A 26189-nucleotide genomic window follows, 5' to 3' on the forward strand; every position below is an offset into this window, starting at 1 on the left:
CTTTATCCTGTTCAACGGGGTCGCAGGCAAGCTGGAGCCTATCCCAGCTGACTACGGGTGAAAGGCGGGGTACACCCTGGACAAGTCGCCAGGTCATCACAGGGCTGACACATAGACACAGACAACCATTCACACTCACATTCACACCTACGGTCAATTTAGAGTCACCAGTTAACCTAACCTGCATGTCTTTGGACTGTGGGGGAAACCGGAGCACCCGGAGGAAACCCATGCAGGGAGAACATGCAAACTCCGCACAGAAAGGCCCTCGTTGGCCACGGGGCTCGAACCCGGAACCTTCTTGCTGTGAGGCGGCAGCCTCGTTTTCTTTCTCCCTCTCTCTCTGTGTTTATGGAAGTCCTTGAAAGTACAAAGTATCACCAATTTAAAAAAAAAAAACCCTGGCAGTGATGAGCCATAGTGAGAATCCTCATACGTTACCTGCTGGTTTGACCTGCCTCCTCTCCTTCCATAACTGACACTCAGCCATGGCCCCACTGCCATAGCCTGTTTTTAAAATGCTGTGACACCTGTAATGACCACTTAAAATAGATTTTTAAAGTTTAATGTGGATATTGTGGCTAAAGTGGGCAGCACGGTGGTGCAGTGGTTAGCGCTGTCGCCTCACAGCAAGAAGGTCCTGGGTTCGAGCCCCGTGGCCGGCGAGGGCCTTTCTGTGTGGAGTTTGCATGTTCTCCCCGTGTCCGCGTGGGTTTCCTCCGGGTGCTCCGGTTTCCCCCACAGTCCAAAGACATGCAGGTTAGGTTAACTGGTGACTCTAAATTGACCGTAGGTGTGAATGTGAGTGTGAATGGTTGTCTGTGTCTATGTGTCAGCCCTGTGATGACCTGGCGACTTGTCCAGGGTGTACCCCGCCTTTCGCCCGTAGTCAGCTGGGATAGACTCCAGCTTGCCTGCGACCCTGTAGAAGGATAAAGCGGCTACAGATAATGAGATGAGATTGTGGCTAAAGTATATCATGCTGTATGTTTTAATGTTTTGTGTGTGTGTGCGTGTGTGTAGGTTGAGGGCACTTATGAGGTGAGCTGTATATTAGAAAATGCTGTGCCGTTCACCACATACAAGTTCCGTGTTTGCTGTAAGCATGCGTCTGACGAGAGAGCAGTGATGAGTAACTGGAGCGCAGAGTACACTGCTGAAACTCCTGCTGCAGGTCAGTTATTAAAAACAAACAGCAACTAAAAATAAATTTTTCAATAATATTTTTGCACATTTTTTTTTTTTTTTCCCTCTGAGACCAGGCAGGGTGAAATATGATGGACTTCAGTCAATAATTCTTGCATCGTGTAGAAAGTTTCGGGTTGTGTTTAAGTTTATTGGTAGATTTGAGCTGGCTTTACACTGTAAAATATTCTGCCTGATTTTGCATTCGCAGGCACAATCGCACATCGTAAAGGATGATCTTTGGTTGTGCATAGAGACTGGTGGGCTTTAATAATGTGACATGCTCACTGGTGGCCAGTTTAGTGCCACTGCAACCAGACAGTCGATGATAAACTACTGGCAATGTCAGAAAACTTGAGTGTGAGCGCTGCTACGATACTCGTCTAAAATCTACCAATAGGAGGACGGCATGTGATTGCCACTACCGTCTTTGTAGCTGTCCCGTGTGTTGTGTAATGTCAAAACATAAACAAAACATAGTGGGATTTAAAAGAAGAGCAGTTTGTTGAATTGTGGCAGCAGACAGAATTATAGAAGTCTCGATAATGTCTTATCACAGTTGTATCATGACAGGATAAAAAGGAAGGAAATGGAGGATGAATTACAGATTCCAGGTGTGCGGCTAGATAATCAGCACCGGGGCGTCAGAAGTATTTTTAATGTGGGGGGGACACACTGGTGGGGGGTCTGGGGGTCCTCCCCCAGAAAATTAATTAATTAGATGCCATTTCCTGCATTCTGGTGTATTTTTAACAGGTTGTTAAACACCTAATTTTACCTCCAAAAGTCACTTAATTCAGTGACTATTTTAGAGACGCAACAATAAGTCCTCATTCAACTAGTCCATATATTCATCAGCCTGTTTTTAAACCCACTGCTCTGCCTAAGATAATGAGATGAATGTGACACAATTTATCACCAACAATGACTTTATGGGTGCATTTTACTTTTTATTTTATGTTTCCTTTATTTAGTTTTAGATGTAACACAACATGCCACCGGGCCAAGCAATAGTGACACTCAACTGTATGTTTAAAAATAAGAATATTCATAATCTCACACAATGAACAGGCATGACATGGCATCATGCAAACTTCATAACACAAAATCACACTGTGTCAAGCAACGGTGACACACAAAAAACAACTTCACACAATGAACAGGTGCAATTTTGTTCACCACCAACAGTGACTTTAGTGGGTGCATTTTACTTTTTTCCGATTTAGCGATACTCATAACAAAAATGACATGGCATCATGCAGTCTTCATAACACAAAATCACACTGGGTCAAGCAACGACGCATAAAAGAGAACTTCACACAATGAACAAGTGCAGTTTTGTCAACCTACATGCAGTGGTGGTACTACAGTTACATTTACAGATTAGTATAACAAATAGATTTATAGATATAACTCCTTACATTTGTGCCACCACAATTTCTACCACTTCATAACTTTTATCCCCCTTTCCTTCACAATCCACCTGGAATAACATCCATCTCTCGCCATCGCTTTCCTTTCTACTATTCCTTCCCCATACACTGATTTCCCATCTTACTTTCCAGAAAACTGCCAAAGACCAGACAAAACAAGGAATCAATAAATATCATCAGAGCAGACTTGACCTCATTCTTGGCATTACAGTAAGGCAGGCCTACTGGGTTTGAATTAAATGATAGCTAACGTTAAGCTAACTGATACATCTCCTAACATTGACTAGCCAGCTAACTGCACTAACATTTCCATTGGGACAAAAAAAACCCTGTCCTGTGGGGAAATTCTGACTGACTTTCCGCTGCTTTGTAAAGAATGTCCTTATGTCCATTGTGTCTGGGGAGGGAGCAAATATTGCAAACAATTCATCATCAACCAAGAATACCCCATTAGGCTAAGCTTATTTCATTGTTTAGTTGAACATTAACGTGGCCTAGGGTTAATTTTGAGGGCATATAAACAAAATAAGGTTTTAGCAAAAGCTAGACATTGTGAGGTGGCAATGGGGCTGACGTTACCTCTACTTTTGAGCAGCTACACCTTGCACCAGAATGTCTCTGCTTGCACTGAGCTTCACTTCACTTGCGTGCGGGGAGTTGTTGTAGGGAAAACCCGGAGTGGATTTTCAGTGGTATGTGTATTCTCTTATCGATAAAGTGGAATGGATTCTTTCACGAAGCAACAGAAACGGCGCTGGGTGAACTAATGTTTTATGTTAAATGTGTGTGTGGGGGGTCCAAACGAAGAATTATGAAATGTGAAGGGGACACGTCCCCTTCACATTCAATGGTGGTGACGCCCATGATCAGCACACAAACGCTCTGTTCATAGTTTATTTTTATGATTTGTATTTGACGAGCTACAGACCACACACCTGCAGTGTGGCAGAAAATCGTCATCACGTCTAGTAGCTATTGGTCATGTCTCTCGTTGAGACCAATGAGGTCGAGGAAGTGTCAGAGGCAGAAGTCAGACAAAACGGGTTGGCTGACAGTGCTGGCATTTCGACCCCTGGGTTTTTCTTCAATAGCTTTGTCCCTGTATGACAGTTTTTGTTTGCGTGTTCTTGTGCACATATCCATTTTGGCTAGCTATGATTTCTGCTATCAGTCCTTCTGTGTGTCCATCCAAGATTCGAGATTCTTATTAGCAAGATGTATTGGCTCATTGTTTGTAGGATTTATACAGAATCATCATTGTAACCAACAGATGAACTGATTAGGTTTTGAAATGGGTCCAAACAAGTTCAGTCATTTGAGGTAAAATGTCTGAAATAGAATTTATTCAATAGCTTCCTTCCTGTTTTTCATACAAAGATGTTACTTAAATCTTCATGGTCAGGAACTGAAGACCCATTTTCATCACTATTTATAACTTGTGCATTATTGCAGTACAAGCACATTTTATATTTCTAAGCATTACTTTTCCAACAAAACATATGTTACAGAAAAATGCTTGTATGTCAGTAAAGAAAGCAGCATATTATGTAACAGACCACTTTTCAGACAAAAAACAAAATGGCGAAGGCTACTGGGTTTTACATGCAAAAAAAGAAGCAAGTGTCAGTCAAACGGCGTTTGATTGACACTTGTAGAACTGTTCCTGACCATGAAGATCTAACGCTACGTTCACACTGCAAGGCTTAATGCTCAATTCCGATTTTTTTGTGAAATCCGATTTTTTTTGTGAGGTCATTCACATTAACAAATATATGCGACTTGTATGTGATCCTCAGTATGAACGAAAAGCGACCTAAAAGTGTTCCACATGCGCATTGCAGGATACGACGACGTCACACGCAGTGAGCATGGCCAGTGTTTACGGAAGTAAAACCGCCCGGTTGCGGTATGACTCATCCAGTCTAGCTTGAATAGCTGTATCCCCCCAAATGGAAATCAGCTCCCTAACCTCTGCGTCCTTCCATTGAGAAGATTCAGAACCTTCACAGCCCGAAGCGTCCCTCGCATTGATGTCATGCGCAGGGGCGCAGATACGTTTTTTGAACTGGGAGGGACAAAAAAATGGGGCGGACAAAGCTGCCAGCAAACCAACCCCAACCCTGATATGCCTGTCAAACTTGTTGTTAGTAACCATAGCAACCAAGCTCGAGCTCGCAACCTGCGCAGTCTGCGCAGCTCAACCAACCGAATATCAGTCTTTGTTTTGTTTTATGTGAGTTGTTGCAACTATGTATACACTGCTGTGCACCTCAATAAACCGAATGGTAATTAGTCTTTTGATTTTTCCGTGAGGTTTGCCTTATGCAAAGAAAGACAGCATAGATGTTTTTTCCTCCCTATAAGTGGGGGGGACCGAACGAGGTGAATTTAAATCTGGGTGGAACGAGTCCCACCCTCTATCTGCGCCCGTGGTCATGCACCATGTTGTTGTAACTTTTTTTGAGAGACCCGCCGCCTACTTCAGCGCAGAATAGTGACGTTTGTGGCTTGTTGATGACGTGCAAGTCGGATGAATGCAACCTGGCGGTTCAGACCGAAGTCGCATATGAAAAGAGCGGATAGGAATCGGAATTAGGACCACATATCCAAATGGCCTGGGTCGGATTTGAAAAAATCGGATCTGTCGTTCATATTGTCAATAAAAGATTGGATACAGGTCACATATGGGCGAAAAGATCGGATTTGAGTCACTTCAGCCTGCAGTGTGAACGTAGCCTAAGTAACCTCTTTGTATGAAAAACAGGAAGGAAGCTATTGAATAAATTCTATTTCAGACATTTGACCTCACTGAACTTGTTTGGACCCATTTCAAAACCTCATCAGTTCATCTGATGAGCATTTTTTAACATAGTTACTGGGAGACCAAATGGTCTCCCAGTGGCCAGATTTGGTCTCCTAGTCAATGCCAAACCAGCTTCACTGGGAGACCAAATTTTAAACCAAGTTATGTCTTATCATTTGGTTCAATCAGTTACAATTAATTAACCAAGTACCATGTAAGTATACATTTAACAAGGAAAACTTGGCACTGCATTAACTATGTTGTTTTATGCTGGCTGAAACGAGGATTCGTAATGCGGCAATTTGCATCACAGAATATGCTTCAGCGGTGCAGCCGCATGGACTCTGGGGCCTGTGATTGTATTGCCCAGACCAGTTGGTCTCCTAGTGGAAAATCCTTAAAAAATGCTCTGTCAAACGCTACAGACAATGATTAATTTCATTATATTTGAGAGCATCTTTGCTTTAGGGTATTTCTTTGCACAGTGCTATATATTAATATTTGGATCACTTAAAAATAAATATTTAATAAACCCAAAGTCAGTGTCAACTTTGTCATTCCTTATCCCAGACGCGCTGAGTGAGGAACAGAATGTAGTTTCTCCAGAATACAGTGCAACATTTAACATGAAACAATAGCAGACAAAAGTACAAACCCTATTTTCTAAAAAAAGTTGAGATTTTCCAAAATGCAAAAAAAAGTGTGATTTGTTAATTCACATGAACCTTTATTTAACTGACAAAAGTACAAAGAAAAATTTTCAATAGTTTTACTGACCAGCTTAATTGTATTGAATTTGATGCCTGCAACACTCTCAAAAAAAAAAGTTGAGACAGAGGCATTATTACCATTGTTGCATCACCTTTCATTTTAATAACACTTTAATCGTATGGGATCTGAGGATACTGATTGTTGCAGTTGGAATTTTTGTCCATTCTTGTTTGATACAAGACCTCAGCTACTCAACAGTCCGTGGTCTGCGTTGTCTGATTCTCCTCTTCATGATGCCACGTACATTCTTAATAGGAGACAGATCTGGACTGGCATCAGGCCAGTCAAGCACACGCACTTTGTCTACGAAGCCACGCTGTTGTAACCCATGTCGAATTAGGCCTGGCATTGTCCTGCTCAAATAAGCATGGACTTCCTGGGAAGAGATGTTGCCTTGATGAATACGTGTCTCTAAAATCCCAATATATGCCCCAATACATCAGTGGTACCTTCACATACAGTGGGGCAAAAAAGTATTTAGTCAGTCACCAATTGTGCAAGTTCTCCCACTTAAAAAGATGAGAGGCCTGTAATTTTCATCATAGGTATACCTCAAATATGAGAGACAAAATGAGAAAAAAAAATCCAGAAAATCACATTGTCTGATTTTTTTTAAAGAATTTATTTGCAAATTATGGTGGAAAATAAGTATTTGGTCAATAACAAAAGTTGATCTCAATACTTTGTTATATACCCTTTGTTGGCAATGACAGAGGTCAAACAATTTCCATAAGTCTTCACAAGGTTTTCACACACTGTTGCTGGTATTTTGGCCCATTCCTCCATGCAGATCTCCTCTAGAGCAGTGATGTTTTGGGGCTGTCGCTGGGCAACACGGACTTTCAACTCCCTCCAAAGATTTTCTATGGGGTTGAGATCTGGAGATTGGCTAGGCCACTCCAGGACCTTGAAATGCTTCTTACGAAGCCACTCCTTTGTTGCCTGGGTGGTGTGTTTGGGATCATTGTCATGCTGAAAGACCCAGCCATGTTTCATCTTCAATGGCCTTGCTGATGGAAGGAGGCTTTCACTCAAAATCTCACAATACATGGCCCCATTCATTCTTTCCTTTACATGGATCAGTCGTCCTGGTCCCTTTGCAGAAAAACAGCCCCAAAGCATGATGTTTCCACCCCCATGCTTCACAGTAGGTATGGTGTTCTTTGGATGCAACTCAGCATTCTTTCTCCTCCAAACACGACAAGTTGAGTTTTTACCAAAAAGTTCTATTTTGGTTTCATCTGACCATATGACATTCTCCCAATCCTCTTCTGGATCATCCAAATGCTCTCTAGCAAACTTCAGATGGGCCTGGACATGTACTGGCTTAAGCAGGGGGACACGTCTGGCACTGCAGGATTTGAGTCCCTGGCGGCATAATGTGTTACTGATGGTAGCCTTTGTTACTTTGGTCCCAGCTCTCTGCAGGTCATTCACTAGGTCCCCCCGTGTGGTTCTGGGATTTTTGCTCACCGTTCTTGTGATCATTTTGACCCCACGGGGTGAGATCTTGCGTGGAGCCCCAGATCGAGGGAGATTATCAGTGGTCTTGTATGTCTTCCATTTTCTAATAATTGCTCCCACAGTTGATTTTCTTCACACCAAGCTGCTTACCTATTGCAGATTCAGTCTTCCCAGTCTGGTGCAGGTCTACAATTTTGTTTCTGGTGTCCTTTGACAGCTCTTTGGTCTTGGCCATAGTGGAGTTTGGAGTGTGACTGTTTGAGGTTGTGGACAGGTGTCTTTTATACTGATAATGAGTTCAAACAGGTGCCATTAATACAGGTAACGAGTGGAGAACAGAGGAGCCTCTTAAAGAAGAAGTTACAGGTCTGTGAGAGCCAGAAATCTTGCTTGTTTGTAGGTGACCAAATACTTATTTTACCAAGGAATTTACCAATTAATTCATTAAAAATCCTACAATGTGATTTCCTGGATTCTTTCCCCCCATTCTGTCTCTCATAGTTGAAGTGTACCTATGATGAAAATTACAGGCCTCTCTCATCTTTTTAATTGGGAGAACTTGCACAATTGGTGGCTGACTAAATACTTTTTTGCCCCACTGTACATACATGCACCTCACCCATGCCACGGGCAGTGATTGCGCTCCCACCATCACAGATGCTGGCTTTTGCACCTTTCTCTGACAAACCGAATGATTGTGTTCACCTTTTGGCACTGGGAACTCGACGTCCGGTTTTCTTGAAAAGCTGAAATATGGACTCATCTGACCACAGTATATGTTTCTGCTGTCTTTTGGTCCATCTGAGATGAGTTGGGGCCCAGAGAAATCACCGCCATTTCTGCATAGAATTGATTAATGGCTTCCTCCTTGGCAGTTTCAGGTTCCATTTCTGGATGCAGCAGTGGCGTGTGTTAAGTAACAATGGTTTTCCGAAGTACTCCCAAGCCCATGTGGCTACATTTGTCATGTTATGCATGATGGTTTCTCAGGCAGTGCCGCCTGAGGGCTCGAAGGTCACGCACATTCAACTGTGGTTTCCAACCTTGCCCTTTACACACTGAGATGTCTTCAAATTCCCTGAATCTTTTCACAATATTATGTACTGTACATTTTGAAAGACCTAAAATCTTGCATTGAGATGTTCTTATTGAATTGACGAACAATTCTCTCATGGATTTTGGCACAAAGGAGTGAGTCACGACCCCTCCTTGCTTGCAAAGACTGAGCCTTTTGGTGCATGCTCCCTTTATGCCCAGTCATGTTACCAGTTAATCTCCTTATTGTGGAATTTTCCAAAATGGTGGCTTAAATATCCTATAAACTTTTCAGTCTTATTTTGCCTCTGTCCCAACTTTTTTGGGGGGTGTATTACAGATATCAAATTCTAACTTGACTGCATTTTGTTAATATAAATTAAGTTGGTCAGTAAAACTATTGAAAATATTTTTCTTTGGACTTTTCAGTTAATAAAGGTTCACGTGAATTAACAAATCGCAGATTTTTGTTTTTATTGCATTTTGGAAAATATCCCAACTTTTCTGGAAATGGGGTTAGTAGAAAATATCCTCCTGAGAACCAACCCATAGACTTGTCTATGAATCTACAGTGATTTCTCATGAATCTACAGTGGTGCTTGAGTTTGTGAACCCTTTAGAATTTTCTATATTTCTTCATAAATATGACCGAAAACATCAGATTTTCACACAAGTCCTAAAAGTAGATAAAGAGAACCCAGTTAAACAAATGAGACAAATTATACTCGGTCACTTATTTATTGAGGAAAATGATCCAATATTACATATCTGTGAGTGGCAAAAGTATGTGAACCTTTGCCTTCAGTATCTGGTGTGACCCCCTTGTGCAGCAATAACTGCAACTAAACGTTTCCGGTAACTGTTGATCAGTCCTGCACACCGGCTTGGAGGAATTTTAGCCCATTCCTCTGTACAGAACAGCTTCAACTCTGGGATGTTGGTGGGTTTCTTCACATGAACTGCTCGCTTCAGGTCCTTCCACATTTCGATTGGATTAAGGTCAGGACTTTGACTTGGCCATTCCAAAACATTAACTTTTATTCTTCTTTAACCATTCTTTGGTAGAACAACTTGTGTGCTTAGGGTCGTTGTCTTGCTGCATGACCCACCTTCTCTTGAGATTCAGTTCATGGACAGATGTCCTGACATTTTCCTTTAGAATTCACCGGTATAATTCAGAATTCATTGTTCCATCAATGATGGCAAGCCGTCCTGGCCCAGATGCAGCAAAACAGGCCCAAACCATGATACTACCACCACCATGTTTCACACATGGGATAAGGTTCTTATGCTGGAATGCAGTGTTTTCCTTTCTCCAAACATAACGCTTCTCATTTAAACCAAAAAGTTCTATTTTGGTCTCATCTGTCCACAAAACATTTTTCCAATAGCCTTCTGGCTTGTCCACATGATTTTTAGCAAACTGCAGACGAGCAGCAATGTTCTTTTTGGAGAGCAGTGGCTTTCTCCTTGCAACCCTGCCATGCACACCATTGTTGTTCAGTGTTCTCCTGATGGTGGACTCATGAACATTTAACATTAGCCAATGTGAGAGAGGCCTTCAGTTGCTTAGAAGTTACCCTGGGGTCCTTTGTAACCTCGCTGACTATTACACGCCTTGCTCTTGGAGTGAACTTAATTGGTCGACCACTCCTGGGGAGGGTAACAGTGGTCTTGAATTTCCTCCATTTGTACACAATCTGTCTGACTGCGGATTGGTGGAGTCCAAACTCTTTAGAGATGGTTTTATAACCTTTTCCAGCCTGATGAGCATCAACAACGCTTTTTCTGAGCTCCTCAGAAATCTCCTTTGTTTGTGCCATGATACACTTCCACAAACATGTGTTGTGAAGATCAGACTTTGATAGATCCCTGTTCTTTAAATAAAACAGGGCGCCCACTCACACCTGATTGTCGTCCCATTGATTGAAAACACCTGACTCTAATTTCACCTTCAAGTTAACTGCTAATCCTAGAGGTTCACATACTTTTGCCACTCACAGATATGTAATATTGGATCATTTTCCTCAATAAATAAATGACCAAGTATATTTTTGTCTCATTTGTTTAACTGGGTTCTCTTTATCTACTTTTAGGACTTGTGTGAAAATCTGATGTTTTAGCTCATATTTATGCAGAAATATAGAAAATTCTAAAGGGTTCACAAACTTTCAAGCACCACTGTAGTGAGCTAATGTTAATGATTAACAATGTAATGGTAATAATGGTACATTTTGAGAAGACAATCCAAATCAAAACTCGCATGCTCTAACTTGATACTCCCACTCAAACTTGTGTTGACCTGTTACAAATGGGCAAAGAAGCTGGTGGTGGGATGACGGGAGGATACATTTTTAATATGCACAGGAGATTTTCCTCGGAGTATATTGCCATTAAAATATTTGTTTTAAAGTGATATGCTTAAACAATTTGAATATGAACAGGCGTTTTGTTTTGTAACCACTTTTTTAGCTCCACTGGGAATGCTTGATGTTTGGAGTGACTGTGATTCTACTTCATATGAATCCAAGTGCACCCTCCTGTGGAAGGTATACTTCTACACTGAGCATGATCAGTGCCACGCAGCAGCGTATTAATGCTCAGTCACATGTCAGAACATTGTAATCGTTTGGCTTTAGAAATCTCACTCTTTCGATAACTCATAATTTTATCCTTTCTTTTATGTCCCTCTTGTCTAGGACATGCCCATGCAGCAGGCAAGAGGCAACATCGACAGCTATGTGGTGACCATGAAACTGAAAAATGGCTCCGTGTTGAACATAAGTGGATTAGTGTACATGTCTGCAGAGACGTGTGCACAGTATAGATTGGACATGATTAGAAAAGAACCATCAAACTTGGCCTCACTTGCTCAACTGAGCTACCCGAGATGTCAGGAGCAGGATCAAAGCTGTTTTCATTACTACCATCTCAGTGTTCCAGTGGTGATGGTGAAGGACATTGGACTGACCGCTACCGCAACAGGGGGCAAGTCAAGCCCAGCACTTGTGGCATTACTCAGCACTTGTAAGTCACTGAGAATGGAAGAAGTATGAGGGTAATAGTGATGTATGCTCAGCAGTCTTGCTTTAACATTCAATCATTTTTCCCCCCTCTAGTTTTACAGGGTGTTTCAAAAAATGTGATATTTGAGATGTAAATATCCCAGAAACTACATCGTCTAGGTAAATGAAACTGAACAGGCTTAATGTTGAGCAATATGATTTATTCCTCAAAATTTGAATGTGGATTCCATGAACGATTTCACAAATTTTCAATATCCGTGAACTCCCTCGACCATCTCTTCCGATGCTGGTGGTCGTCCAGATCCTTTTGCCCTGCAGAGACAGCCTTCCTCTTTGATCTTTTTGTGCCATGTCCAAATCTGCATTGCAGTTAGTGCATTTTTAGAGAATTCTTTCATAAATGCACGCTGCACAGTCTTGTTCGAGCGTACTCTAACACACAGAATGCCTTTTCTTTTCCAGTGAATGGCATTTCTATACCTAAAAAGATAAAAACGTTAACCATAAAATTTTGACCTGTTTCCACACATGCTGTTAAAATTTGAGGTCAATTGAACGAGAATTGGCAAAGTTATTAGATGGTGAAATGAGATCAAATTTTTTGAAACACCCTGTATTTATAGGAAGTAAGCTTTTCAATCAGTCACTAATCAGTCTGTTAGCTCTGCAGTACATTTTAAATCATCCTGTCTCACGATTGAATCAGAGGCAGATACAAGTGCAAGTTAGCATTCTTATTTTAAGGGAAGGTACTGGCTAACAATTCCAAAAGCCGAGCCAAGAAGCCTTTTGTCAAATGTACACTCGACCAGACTTGGGCCCTGTCCACACGGCAACGGATTCAGGTGAATCTGATAAAATTGTTTATCGTTTAGGCCTGGCGTCCACACGGCACCGGCGTTTCGGGTGCCCCAAAACGAAATCTTTTTGAGAACGGGTTCCAGAGTGGGAAAAATCTGGCAACGGTGCTGTTACGAAGTCGTCTGGATGAGTAGAACGGATTTGTTTACGATGACGTCACAACCACATGACAATCCCGCCAGCAAAAATAGGGGAAAAAAAGGAGCGATCTCACCTCTTCAGATGTTGGTTTAAGTCTGACAATACATTCCTCAAAAAGGGCGTAGAAGAACAAAGTAATCCATCAACGTGTAGCATTCAATTTATTCCGGACCATTAAAGAATTCTGGAGGATATCCGAATGTTAGCGTACCGGCTTCCATCTACCCCCGTTCATTCCTCTCTCTCTCTCCATCTACCCCTGTTCATTCCTCTTTCTGCGTCTCCATTCAAAAAACGAGCACGTGATTTAAAGGGACTATAGCCATAGGACAGGGAGTGAGAAGGTGTGCACGTGTGACAGTGACAGGGAAGAACCTAGGCTCATGCTCGCCCTGAATTTCTCTTAAAGTGAAGGCAGAAGAACGTTCAGTGCCTGGCCAGGGTTTCTATGTATTAATTTACATGGACGTTTTAATATGAAATATAAATAAGTGTCTTAGACAATAGATACTATTTTACGCTACTGATTAATAATCAAAACTTTGTGGCTAATGCTACAGAAGAAGGGGTTTATGTCTATTGTTCTGGTGTCTCCGATGGGACCGTCGTACAGCGCACGTAGAGGTGTGGCATGTGTATTGCATTGTTTTCAGCAAGTGTTGCGTTGCCATATGTACCTGATATTTTACTGATCCGTTGCCCATGTGGACGCGATATTTAAAAAAAAAAAAAATCTCGTTGCCGTTGTCATGTGGATGTAGCCTTAAGGACACAGTGAAATTTAACCCATCTGAAGCAGTGAACACACAAGTGAGCAATGAGCGCACACACATACTCAGAGCAATGGGCAGCCATGCTACAGCACCTGGGGAGCAGTTGTGGGTTAGGTGCCCTTGCTCAAGGACACTTCAGCCCAACTTCAGGCCATGGCTGCCCCGTGTTTAATCTAATGCATATCTTTTTGAGCTATTTTTTTAAATGCAAAAACTATAAACAAGGACAAAGTCAGGCAATCAGTAAACAGTACAACCTGGGCAAATCCAAAATCCCAAAACTTAAGCAACAAGACAAGATCAAGATCCAGAATAGGAAGGAACAAAATACAAGGCTCGGTAAGTCAGGTTATGGCATACTAAACATTATTTAACCGCTGGCTGAATTCCAGTAGTCTTTGTATTGGTGTGGATAGATTGTGCATGACTAGAACTCAGGTGACTAAACGTGTTGGTCAAGGGTTGACTTGTCTGCTTGTGCTTACTGGAACCTGATAACACTTTCCTGTAGCGTGTTAATTACTAATTAACATTACTAATAATGTGTCAAAACCACAGCAGTTTTTTTTTTTTTTTTTATTAAACTCTTTGACTACGTTCAGACTGCACCCTGAAACGACCCATATCCGATTTTTTTGCCCATATGCGACCTGTATTCAATTTGTTATTGACAATCTGAACGACACAGATCCGATTTTTTTCACATGCGACCCAGGCCGCTTGGATATGTGGTCCTAATTCCGATGCATATCCGATATTTTCACATGCGACTGCAGTCTGACCGAACAGATCGCATTCATGCGACCTACACGTCATCAACAAGAGACAAACGTCACTATTCTGCGTTGGCTAATCCCGCCTCTTTGGTGGAAAACAACATTTGTACAGTTTTCAGAATTTAAATAGACTTTTATAGAATTGATCAAGCTAATGGTGGATTTGGTAGGGACCTGGATGTTGATCTGTTAGCCTGATTTAAATAAAAGTTTCTATAACTGATTTATAACTTAAACCATCCTGTATTACAAGATTGTTCTGGAAATTTCCAGTAATTTGACACCTTCGGTCTCATTAGTCTGCTGCCCACATTAATCAGATTATTGTGCGAGTTCCGCCGCCGCCACAAAAACCACATCGCCAGGTCTCGCCTCCATCTCTATGCTTTACTTGGAAACTTGAAGAGTGCGCTTTTTTTTTTTTTTGTTTACGTATTATGTAGATGTGCTTATTACGTGTCAATTTGCGCATGCGGGACACTTTTGGGTCGTTTTCCGTTCATATTGGAGATCGCATACAAGTCTCATATAATTGGTAATGTGAACGGCCTAACAAAAAAATCGGATTTCACAACAAATCGGATATGGGTCGTTTCAGGTTGCAGTCTGAACGTAGTGTTTGACTAAGCCAAAGACTTGAATACATTGCCTAAAATGATTTATTAATATAAAGCACCTTTTATAAAGTTTAGGGTGAGTCAAAAGTCTGTCCTACATTTTTAGAAGATCTTCTATGTTTGGGTTTGAGTGTGCTGATCTCGTATACATTTAATTTATCCTTGTCCAACTTGTAGCACAAGTAGTCATGGCACTTGACAAATAGATTGATTTGATTTAAATCATTGGACACAGAGCAAGCATGCTCACAGGTTTTCTTCTACACTGAGTAAAACGTTTGCATGAATCACATCATACAGGAATGTGTATGTGTGTGGGGAAAACACTAATTGGCACCATATCTAGCCTAATCTGGAGAGTGTAATAAACTAGAAATGAATGTCTTATCTATTGGTTTGGTAGGTCTGCTGCAATCACCTGTGAAGTTGAAGGTCAGAGGGAAGAGTGAGGAGCTAAATGTAGCCTGGACAGTGCATTCTCCATTCTCTGACCGTGTACAGGAATATGTGGTGCAGTATAAACCAACAGGACTACCTCACACCCCATGTCTGAACTGGATCAAGGTTAAAAACCAGACAGATGTTACGCTCAGAGGTAGGTGTTTGTGTGTGGGTAGGCAGTTTGCCATGACTCATTGTTGCAATACCACACCCTCCATTTTTTTCCCAGTGGCAGGAAATGCATCCTGTTAAACAGTCATGGGTTGTTGTTTTTTTTTTTAAAAGAGCACGGATATGATGCGTCTGATACTGCAACAGTGCCCGGGATTCAGTGTTTAACAGATTCTAATTACACTTCACTCCACTGACAGCTGAAGCTGTAGCTTGATGCAGTGTTGTAGTCGAATCACTAAGGGTGTATTCAGACCAGGATAGTTCGATAGTTCACTTGCTTTGGTCCGAACCAAATGTTTTGTTTTTTGTTTTTTTCATTTTGGTGCGGTTCGCTTTCACACTGTACATTTTAGTAAGCGGACCAAAATCTGTCGTCAAAGCCACGCGCCCTGAGGTCGTTCAGCTATTGGTCAGAGACGACACGCGCACAAAGCATTAAGTTCAAAAGTAGTCTCGGAGGATAGCGCTGATGAGCGCACATCATGTTGTGACAGTTCTGGCTCTTCACGCAAGTCGCTAGTACCACCACTTTTTGAAAGAATGTCCCTGATTTTAATGTAGGTCTGACGGAGTTTCTTCACTTTTAGCCGACATTGTTCTGGGGAGCGCGTGAACCCCTTCATTTTCTCACTGAATACAGCAAACACGTCGGCATTTTTGTGTGTTCTCTCCATAAAGCTCAGATATGTGGACATCTGCCCATATATCCACAAGGGTACGCGTTTCTTCCTCGGCCCACGTTTGCCCCCTACTCATTTTTTGTACTCTGTAGTCTAGCCTGAATGACTGAACGACTGTTGTAAGGTTCCCTTGACAACCGAAACAGTGTTTGCGCTTTGCGGTGGAGTGTCAGTCAAGACTCTGTTTCCCATAATGCTCGACAAACGACAGAAGCTCCCGAGGTACAAAAAAGCAAAACTGTCGGATTAGGTCCGGTCTGCTTTCACACCTCCAAAAGGTCCGCACCAGGGTTCCTTTGGTCCGGACCGAGTCCGACCTTGCAGCTCGGTCTCGGTCCGCTTGTTTGGTCCGGACCAGAGTTCGGTGGTTTGTATTCAGACCAACCCAAAAGGTCCGGACCAAGGGAAATTTGGTTCGTTTGGTCATTTGGTCCGGACCAAACAACATAGGTGTGAATACGCCCTAAATCTCGAGTCCCCAGTGTTCAAGTCCAAGTCATTAAAAAAAAATTCCAAGTCCAGTCCACCATTTGATTGTGGCTGTTTTAGCACCATTTAACATTAGCTTGTTCCTGAACATGATGTGTGAACAGGTGAATGTGCATTCGCTTTGTCAGGGAGTGTGAAGCATTCTGTCAGAGCTGGTTGGGAGACGAATGTAAGTGCAGAAGGTGTGTTTATTAATACAAGTGAACACAGGTAAACAATCCAGAACAGCAGGCAAAATCGTCAAACGGTGAAACAGGCAGTAGGTCGAGCAAGACCAGGGATGAAAGTCTTCCGGATTCACCCGGAAATCCAGATATTTGACAAAACTCTTTTCCGAATGGAGAAACTTTTTTTTTTCGGATTTTTCACGTTCCTAGACGCGGTGTAATACTTTGCATCGTGCTTGCATGGGCGCGGTCCTTAAATAGCCCAAACATAGTTCATTGATTAAAGACAGGTGTTCTTTGTTAACGGCGTGTGTGCTGGAGCTCGTTAGGCGTGTGTGCCCAAGGCACGCCTTCAGGTGCACGAGCTAAGGCGCGCAGGACTGACACCGTTCTGCGCAAGCACAACACAATCGCACTAGAAAGCATGTTCGAGCTGCCAGTGTAGCTGCAGTCTTTTTAGTTGTAAATTACAAGTATTTCCTCATGTTAATAATTCGCCATGTCAAAACAAGCAAAACTTTCCTCCTTCTTTCGACGTGAAGAGAGGTAAGCAATTTATTATATATTTTTTTCCATCAAAGTTGCATTTTGTGGCTTTGAAGCGAAGTTTTAGTGCCGTTTCTAGAACACATCATCAAGAAAACGTGGAAGAAACAGCAATAATGGAAGAGCTGGTTTCTAAGCTGCCTAAAACTAGCAATGGTAATTTATTTTTTGTTACATAATGTACTCAGACTGCCAGTCAGTGTGTGACGCGCGCGCACGCGCACACACACACACACACACACACACACACACACACACACACACCCTGAAAAGTCCTAGCTACGCCCCTGATTTACATGAGAAATTTGGTATTCATTGGCGTTTAAATTTACAGACAATACGAACTAATGTAAACAATTGGCTTCAACTCGCATAAATATGAATTAGAAATGTTTAGTTCACTTTAGCTTCTGCAAACGCACAACTCTACTAAAAGATTGATAAACGAGGCTCAATGTCCCCAACATTGAAACCTGAAAGCTTTAGAAACTCTAACAGACCTTTACTTTTTAACAGGACTGTTTTGGGATTTTGCTGAGTTTACCTTCAACTGTGATTTTTTTTTTTCAAAGTAATGAACTGTGTAGCAGGAAAATCACCACGTTTTCTAAATGAACTCCTGAAAATTACTCATTAACTAGGGGAATTAAATTTGACATTTTTGACATGGCTGGCACGGTGGTGTAGTGGTTAGCACTGTCGCCTCACAGCAAGAAGGTCCTGGGTTCGAGCCCCGTGGCCGGCGAGGGCCTTTCTGTGTGGAGTTTGCATGTTCTCCCCGTGTCCGCGTGGGTTTCCTCCGGGTGCTCCGGTTTCCCCCACAGTCCAAAGACATGCAGGTTAGGTTAACTGGTGACTCTAAATTGACCGTGAGTGTGAATGGTTGTCTGTGTCTCTGTTAAAAGAGACTGGCTTAAAAGGCTTAAAAGTTATAACTTGTTTTAGTCAAAATAAGTACTAAAATGCACTAGAATGCAGGGTTTTGCGTGTTATGTTATTAAAATATTTTCAGGGGACGTTGCCCCCAATCTTAGTTTGACTTTCAAAAGTTCAGGATTTTTTTCTTTGCTCCACTTTCATCTCTACAAGACACAAACGGGTGATTGTAGACTCTGCAGAATCAAAGACGAGAAACAGGAAATCAGGGGTCAGGAAACCAAACGAGGAAATAAGGCTGGGTAATGTGTCAGCAATGCAGCTTGGTACTTTGCAAAGTGTGTTCAGTTTTTATATAGGCGTGTCGATTGCACCTTAATCCTGTACAAGTGTGAGTTGTTTACTGCGCGTGCGTGTAAGTCTGCTTGGCATGCACGCTGTCCAGAGCACACCCGAGAGTCTATCTGATGCATGTGCCAAGGTGTGCAGGTGTGACGCTTTTGTACGAAATTAGTACAAAAATTAATAGATATTTATATCTTATGCCAAATTATTATGGCATGTTACCAAAAAAAAGAAAAAATCCGAGTCCTCGTCTCCAATTTACGAGTCCTAATGCAGTTAATGCACGAGTCCAAGACCGAGTAATCAGTGCTTAAGTCCAAGTCGAGTCACAAGTCTTTAAAATTAGGGCACGAGTCGGACTCGAGTCCTGGACTCAAGTACTACGCCTGGCTTGAAGATGATACAAGTTTGTGAAAATTGAGAATAGCGTTCAAAATAGGACTCGCGCAAAGTTCATTATGTCAAATTCCTCAAACAGACAGAACTCATTACATAACTCTGACTTGCATGTACATGATGTTTCTGTTTCAGTAGTTACTAAATAAGGTATAGTAGAATGAACTGCTTTCTCATGAATAACTGGGTAATATGGTGCAGTCTGTAGTATTGCCACTTCAGAGTCCCTGCTTTGGTCCTGAACTTGGCTATGAGGCTGTGAACTTGGGGTGTGTGTGTGGAGTTTTGCATGTTCACAGTGTGCACCTACTGGTTTCCTCCCATCTCACAAAAACATACCAATAAGTGGATTGGCTACACTAAATCGCCCCTGTGTACACTACCGTTCAAAAGTTTGGGGTCACCCAGACAGTTTTGTGTTTTCCATGAAAAGTCACACTTTTATTTACCACCATAAGTTGTAAAATGAATAGAAAATATAGTCAAGACATTTTTCTGGCCATTTTGAGCATTTAGGGCGGCACGGTGGTGTAGTGGTTAGTGCTGTCGCCTCACAGCAAGAAGGTCCGGGTTCAAGCCCTGTGGCCGGCGAGGGCCTTTCTGTGTGGAGTTTGCATGTTCTCCCCGTGTCCGCGTGGGTTTCCTCCGGGTGCTCCGGTTTCCCCCACAGTCCAAAGACATGCAGGTTAGGTTAACTGGTGACTCTAAATTGAGCGTAGGTGTGAATGTGAGTGTGAATGGTTGTCTGTGTCTATGTGTCAGCCCTGTGATGACCTGGCGACTTGTCCAGGGTGTACCCCGCCTTTCGCCCGTAGTCAGCTGGGATAGGCTCCAGCTTGCCTGCGACCCTGTAGAAGGATAAAGCGGCTACAGATGAGATGAGAATGAGATTTTGAGCATTTAATCGACCCCACAAATGTGATGCTCCAGAAACTCAATCTGCTCAAAGGAAGGTCAGTTTTATAGCTTCTCTAAAGAGCTCAACTGTTTTCAGCTGTGCTAACATGATTGTACAAGGGTTTTCTAATCATCCATTAGCCTTCTTTTTTTTTGACATTTATTTTTTATTAAGGCATGTACATTTTTGCATTACAGTAAGAAATTCTCATCTTATTGCCTAAGGTTGCGTACATTTTGATTTTGGCAATTAAAGAAGATGTAAAAAAAAAAAAACACACAAGGAAAAAAGATAAGGAGCAATATGAACATGGGGAATTTACACTTAACATTCCATTACACAATATAGGTTGGTAGCACCTTCTGAGGCAATGAGCAAACACATTGTACCATTAGAACACTGGAGTGAGAGTTGCTGGAAATGGGCCTCTATACACCTATACACCTATTGCACCAAAAACCAGACATTTGCAGCTAGAATAGTCATTTACCACATTAGCAATGTATAGAGTGGATTTCTGATTAGTTTAAAGTGATCTTCATTGAAAAGAACAGTGCTTTTCTTTCAAAAATAAGGACATTTCAAAGTGACCCCAAACTTTTGAACGGTAGTGTATGAATAGACAGTGCCTTTCTCACACTCTCGGTCACTTTACAGTCCAATTAAATAACAGCTAGAAAAAGGAGATGTGAAAGGAGGTAAAAAAAAAATCTGAAAGGTTTCGTTAATGTTTGTATTGCACGTTATGCTTCATGATCCATCACTTAGATTTTGTTTTCAGATGACCTGTTCAGATATCAGTGATGAGACAGCTGACGCCTCACATTTAGCCTTTGTCTCCATCTTCAGGTCCATTGTCAAACTACACAGCCTACAACGTATCTCTGTTTGCGATTGTCAACAACAGCAGCTGTTTACTCGGGTCTACCATTGCCTACACCGTTGAAGGAGGTATAATTTATTTAGTAACACCACTTCACTCATATTTTGCAAAATGATATATGCTAAATTTGTTGATTTACATCAGATATTAGATTTTATTCACTGACATTCACAAAATGAAGATTATAATTGCAATCATTTTTGGAGTTTTACAGAGTTAAATATGCACTAAGAATTTCAGAATTGGGCACCACTGTCGTTTTTTACTCTGAAATTAGTCCGAAATTTTGCTAATGTCTCCTTTTTTTTTTTCCCCCTCCCCCCCACAGTGCCACCAGAAGTCACAGACTTCCAGGCTATACTTACCTCTCAGTTTAGTGTAAACTTGACATGGACACCTATTCCACTGAATCAGAGCCAAGGACATATTGTGCAATACGTAGTGGGCTTCTGTAATGGTGTCAATGGTGAGTACATGACTTTCAAGACCCGGTGACTCACAACAGGGGTGGACAAATCAGAACAGACTTTCATTGACAGTTACCTGGTGGATAAGCAGGTTCAGTCGACTGTCGATATAACTTTTTTGTTTGGGTCTTTTTTGTTGTTTTTTTACTTGTCTAACAACCAGGCCAATTTCCTACTGACTTTCAAAAAATAATCATTTTAATTTATTGTGCTTAAATACAACACCAGTTGGTTTATGCACTCCTGGAGCAGTCAAGCAATCCTCTAATCAGCTAGTCATGTAGTAGCAGTGCAGTGCATGAAATCAGCAACTTCAGATAGCGTTCACATCGACCATCAGAATGGGAGAAAAAAATGTGATCTCGGTGATTTTGACTGTGGTATGATTGTTTGTGCCAGATGGGCTGGTTTGAGTAATCACCTCTGACCTGAGAGTTTTACACACAACAGTCTCTTGAGTTTACACAGAATGGGGGATCCATCCATTATCCGTAACCGCTTATCCTGTGCAGGGTCGCAGGCAAGCTGGAGCCTATCCCAGCGGACTATAGGCGAGAGCCGAGGTACACCCTGGACAAGTCGCCAGATCAACCATTCTCACCTACGGTCAATTTAGAGCCACCAATTAGCCTAACCTGCATGTCTTTGGACTGTGGGGGAAACCGGAGCACCCGGAGGAAACCCACGCAGACACGGGGAGAACATGCAAACTCCGCACAGAAAGGCCCTCGCCGGCCACGGGGCTCGAACGCGGATCTTCTTGCTGTGAGGCGACAGCGCTAACCACTACACCACCGTGCCACCCAGAATGGGGCAGTAAAGAAAAAACATCCAGTGAGCAGCGGTTCTGCGGACGGAAATGCCTTTTTGATAAGAGGTGTCAGCAGAGAAAGGCCAGACTGGTTCAAACTGACATAAAGACTACAGTAACCTGGATAACCACTCTGTACAATTGTGATGCGCAGAAAAGCATCTCAGAATGCACAACACGTCGAACCTTGAGGTGGATGGGCTACAACAGCAGAAGACCACATCAGGTTCCAATTCTGTCAGCCAAGAACAGAAAGCTGAAGTGGAAACAGGCTCACCAAAACCGGATAGTTGAAGACTGGAAAAACATAGCCTGGTCTGATGGAGCTTGATTTCTGCTGAGGCACACAGATAATAGGGTCACTATTTTGCGTCAACAGCATAAATCCATGGACCCAACCTGGCCTGTCAACAGTCCAGGCTGGTGGAGGTGGTATAATAGTGTAGGGTGTGTTTCCTTGGCACGTTTTTGGCCCAGGAATACTAATCAATCATCGCTTGAAAGCCACAGCATATTTGAATATTGTTGCACACCATGTGTATCTCTTCATGGCCACAATTTACCCATCTTCTAATGGCTACTTCCAGCATGATAATGCATTGTGTCACAAAGCAAAAGTCGTCTCAGACTGGCTTCATGAGCATGGCAATGTTCAATATTCTTCAGTGGCCTTCCCAATCACTGGCTCTGTATCCAATAGAACACCTTCGGGATGTGGTAGAACGGGAGATTCACATCATGACAGTGCACCTGAAAAATATGCAGGAATTGCGTGATTCAATCCTCATCTCATTATCTGTAGCCGCTTTATCCTGTTCTACAGGGTCGCAGGCAAGCTGGAGCCTATCCCAGCTGACTACGGGCGAAAGGCGGGGTACACCCTGGACAAGTCGCCAGGTCATCACAGGGCTGACACATAGACACAGACAACCATTCACACTCGCATTCACACCTACGCTCAATTTAGAGCCACCAGTTAACCTAACCTGCATGTCTTTGGACTGTGGGGGAAACCGGAGCACCCGGAGGAAACCCACGGGGAGAACATGCAAACTCCACACAGAAAGGCCCTCGCCGGCCACGGGGCTCGAACCCGGACCTTCTTGCTGTGAGGCGACAGCGCTAACCACTACACCACCGTGCCGCCCCGTGATTCAATCCTGTCAAAAAAAAAGACCAAAATTTCACAGGAATGTTTCCAACATCTTGTGGAATCGTGCCATGAAAAACTGAAGCTGTTTTGAGAGCAAAGAGAGGAACTATGCAGTATTACTTTAAGGTTCCTAATAAAATACCTGGTGGTGTAAAGCAAGGCTTTCCTGGTTCACAAGACTCTTTTCCTACCACCTGCTATATTACAGTACACACTAGACTTGAGGACATGGTCTGGCTATTACCTGGAAGGAACTACCGTGCGTTTATTAGACAGTTATTATCCTGAACAGATTCTAGATCATCCCAAAGTCAGGAATGCAAAGGTAGATGGAAATACAGTACAACACACAAACTGTAATTCTAATGCTTGGACAACATGCGGTCACGTCACATTTAAACACTATCAAGCAAAAACCAACACATGAGAGGAGGATAAAGGTGATGACTACACGGTCACTTCTTCCCAGGATTCAAGTACTCCTATTCCTTTGTCTGCATAATGTACATAATTAGCTTGGCACAGTTTTGAGTTAGTTGCTGCTATTTATTCTGGGTAATAACACAGGACTGGGTACTTTCACTTGCTCAGTGGCCTAGCTAATGAATGATTTGTCCACCCCAGCACTAGCATTCCCCCCCCCCTTTTCTCTCCAATTTGGGCTTGCCAATTCCCATCTACTCACTACCTAAATCCCCCATTATGTGGCAAGGGTGTTGCAAGCACACGCTTCCTCCAACACCCATGAATCCAACCTATGCTTCTTTTCAAACTGCTGCTCATTCACTGTCACAGAGCAGCATAATACACTATAAAGAGCTATCTGCTCTGTCCTGCATGCGTGAACTCACAGACGCCTGTGATTTTGGCTAGTGGCAGTTCGATTGACAGGGAAGAGAAAGTATGGCATTCCTCCCAACCAGAGAGCATGACCTATTTTGAGCTCTTGCCTCATGGCCACGGATGGCTGTGGCATTGTCAGGATTCAAACTTGTAATCCGGACGATATGATGGATTATTTTTGTTGTACCCGCCCAAGGATTTAAATAATGAGGTCACCAGCTGTAGAGTCCATCACACTTGTAATATGAAATGTATGTGTGTACAGCCATTTTTATTTCTGTACAAACCCAAACAAGTTTATTAGCCCTCTAATAATCGTTTAGATCCTACAACATTTATTTCTACTGTAATTAATGTTTAAATTCCCTAAGCATTTTTGTGATTTAACATTGGTATTTCATCTCACAGTAGTTTCTCATCGAGACATTGCTTATCTGTATAGATAAGTCTTCCGGATTTACCCGGAAATCCAGATATTTGACAAAACTCATGAAAGTCTCTGGTTTCCCGAATGGAGAAATTTATTTTTCGGATTTTTCGCATTCCTAGACGCGGTGTAATACTTCGCATCATCCTTGCATGGGCGTGGTCCTTAAATAGCTTAAACATGGTTCATTGATTAAAGACAGCTGTTCTTTAACAGTGCGCGCGCCTTCAGGTGCACGAGCTAAGGCGCGCAGGACTGACACCGTTCTGCGCAACACAATCGCACTAGAAAGCATGTTCAAGCTGCCAGTGTAGCTGCAGTCTTTTTAGTTGCGAATTACGAGTATTTCCTCGTGTTAATAATTCGCCATGTCAAAACAAGCAAAACTTTCCTCCTTCTTTCGACGTGAAGAGAGGTAAGCAATTTATTATATCTTTTTTCCATCAAAGTTGCATTTTGTGGCTTCGAAGCGAAGTTTTAGTGCCGTTTCTAGAACACAACATCAAGAAAACGTGGAAGAAACAGCAATAATGGAAGAGCCAGTTTCTAAGCTCCCTAAAACTAGCAATGGTAATTTATTTTTTGTTACATGATGTACTCAGGCTGCCAGTCAGTGTGCCCCCCCCTTTGAAAAATCCTAGCTACGCCCCTGATTTACATGAGAAATTTGGTATTCATTGGAGTGTTTTTAAAGTGCTGATGACACGTTTTTGACATCTTTGGCGATGTTTTATAACATAAGTAATTCCCGATGATCCATATATTAATTCACGAAGGCACCTATTTTACAAGTTATGATAAACGCAGCTCTCTGGGCAAATTTGACGGGGCTGCAGCACCCAGGAGACGAAGGAGGAGGAGGAGGAGCTATATGACGTCGGCGAAAGAACCTTCCTCCTAACTTACCAGTTTGTTGTTGATGCGACAGGTGTTCAGTTTATCATTATTAGTATTTTTATTATACATTATTATACATTTTATATATATATATATATATATATATATATATATATATATATATATATAGTTATTATGCCTTCGCGTTGTGTTGCCGGCTTTTGCTCCAAAACCCACAAGGATGGGGTAAGTTTATTCAAGTTTCCCAGAGATCCTGAGCTGCATGCGAAGTGGGTGAAGCAAGTCAGGCGCACTCGTGACAAGTGGGAGCCCTCACCAACATCCGTCCTGTGCTCTGAACACTTCGATTTGGATTGTTTTGACACCCTTCCCAGCTTAAAAGAATCTCTTGGGTGTTCAGTTCAGCACAAACGTGTGTTGCTGCCATCAGCAGTGCCTACACAGTGTTGCCAGATTGGGAGGTTTCCCGCCCAGTTGGGCGGTTTCAAGTGCATTTTTTAGTGGGTTTTGAACATATTTTGGGCTGGAAAACGTATCTATTGCCAGATACTGCTGAAGTTTTCCAGCCCAAAATATGTTCAAAACCCACCAAAATGCACTTGAAACCGCCCAACTGGGCGGGAAACCTCCCAATCTGGCAACACTGCCAGTATTCCGGAGGGGGTCTACTAGTAGCTATGCCGGATCCAAAGACAGTCCTCCTGTCAGAACATGTGTTGTGAAACGACATAAGATAAAGGTACGTAGAGCTATAGATTCTACATGATAATCATAAATGTAATCATAAAGTCGGTGTGATATCAGTCATGTATTTGCTTGTGAAAGCTTGCGGCTTTCATGTAACTCCCGC

General features: G+C 42.3%; 1 protein-coding gene across 7 annotated transcripts in view; it reads left to right on the forward strand.

Annotated features, from left to right (window-relative positions):
- The window catches only part of il12rb2l (interleukin 12 receptor, beta 2a, like), a 65160-nt gene that overhangs the window by 24530 nt on the left and 14441 nt on the right, over positions 1–26189 (forward strand). For all 7 annotated transcript variants that reach the window (XM_060901648.1, XM_060901649.1, XM_060901652.1 and 4 more), the window contains 6 exons: positions 1024–1174; positions 11164–11240; positions 11391–11718; positions 15289–15480; positions 20747–20848; positions 21109–21246. In XM_060901648.1, coding sequence (XP_060757631.1) covers positions 1024–1174; positions 11164–11240; positions 11391–11718; positions 15289–15480; positions 20747–20848; positions 21109–21246 — 988 coding nt within the window. The remainder of the gene's footprint in view (positions 1–1023; positions 1175–11163; positions 11241–11390; positions 11719–15288; positions 15481–20746; positions 20849–21108; positions 21247–26189) is intronic.

Source organism: Neoarius graeffei, chromosome 20, assembly GCF_027579695.1.
Source record: "Neoarius graeffei isolate fNeoGra1 chromosome 20, fNeoGra1.pri, whole genome shotgun sequence".
Taxonomy (NCBI): Eukaryota; Metazoa; Chordata; class Actinopteri; order Siluriformes; family Ariidae; genus Neoarius; species Neoarius graeffei.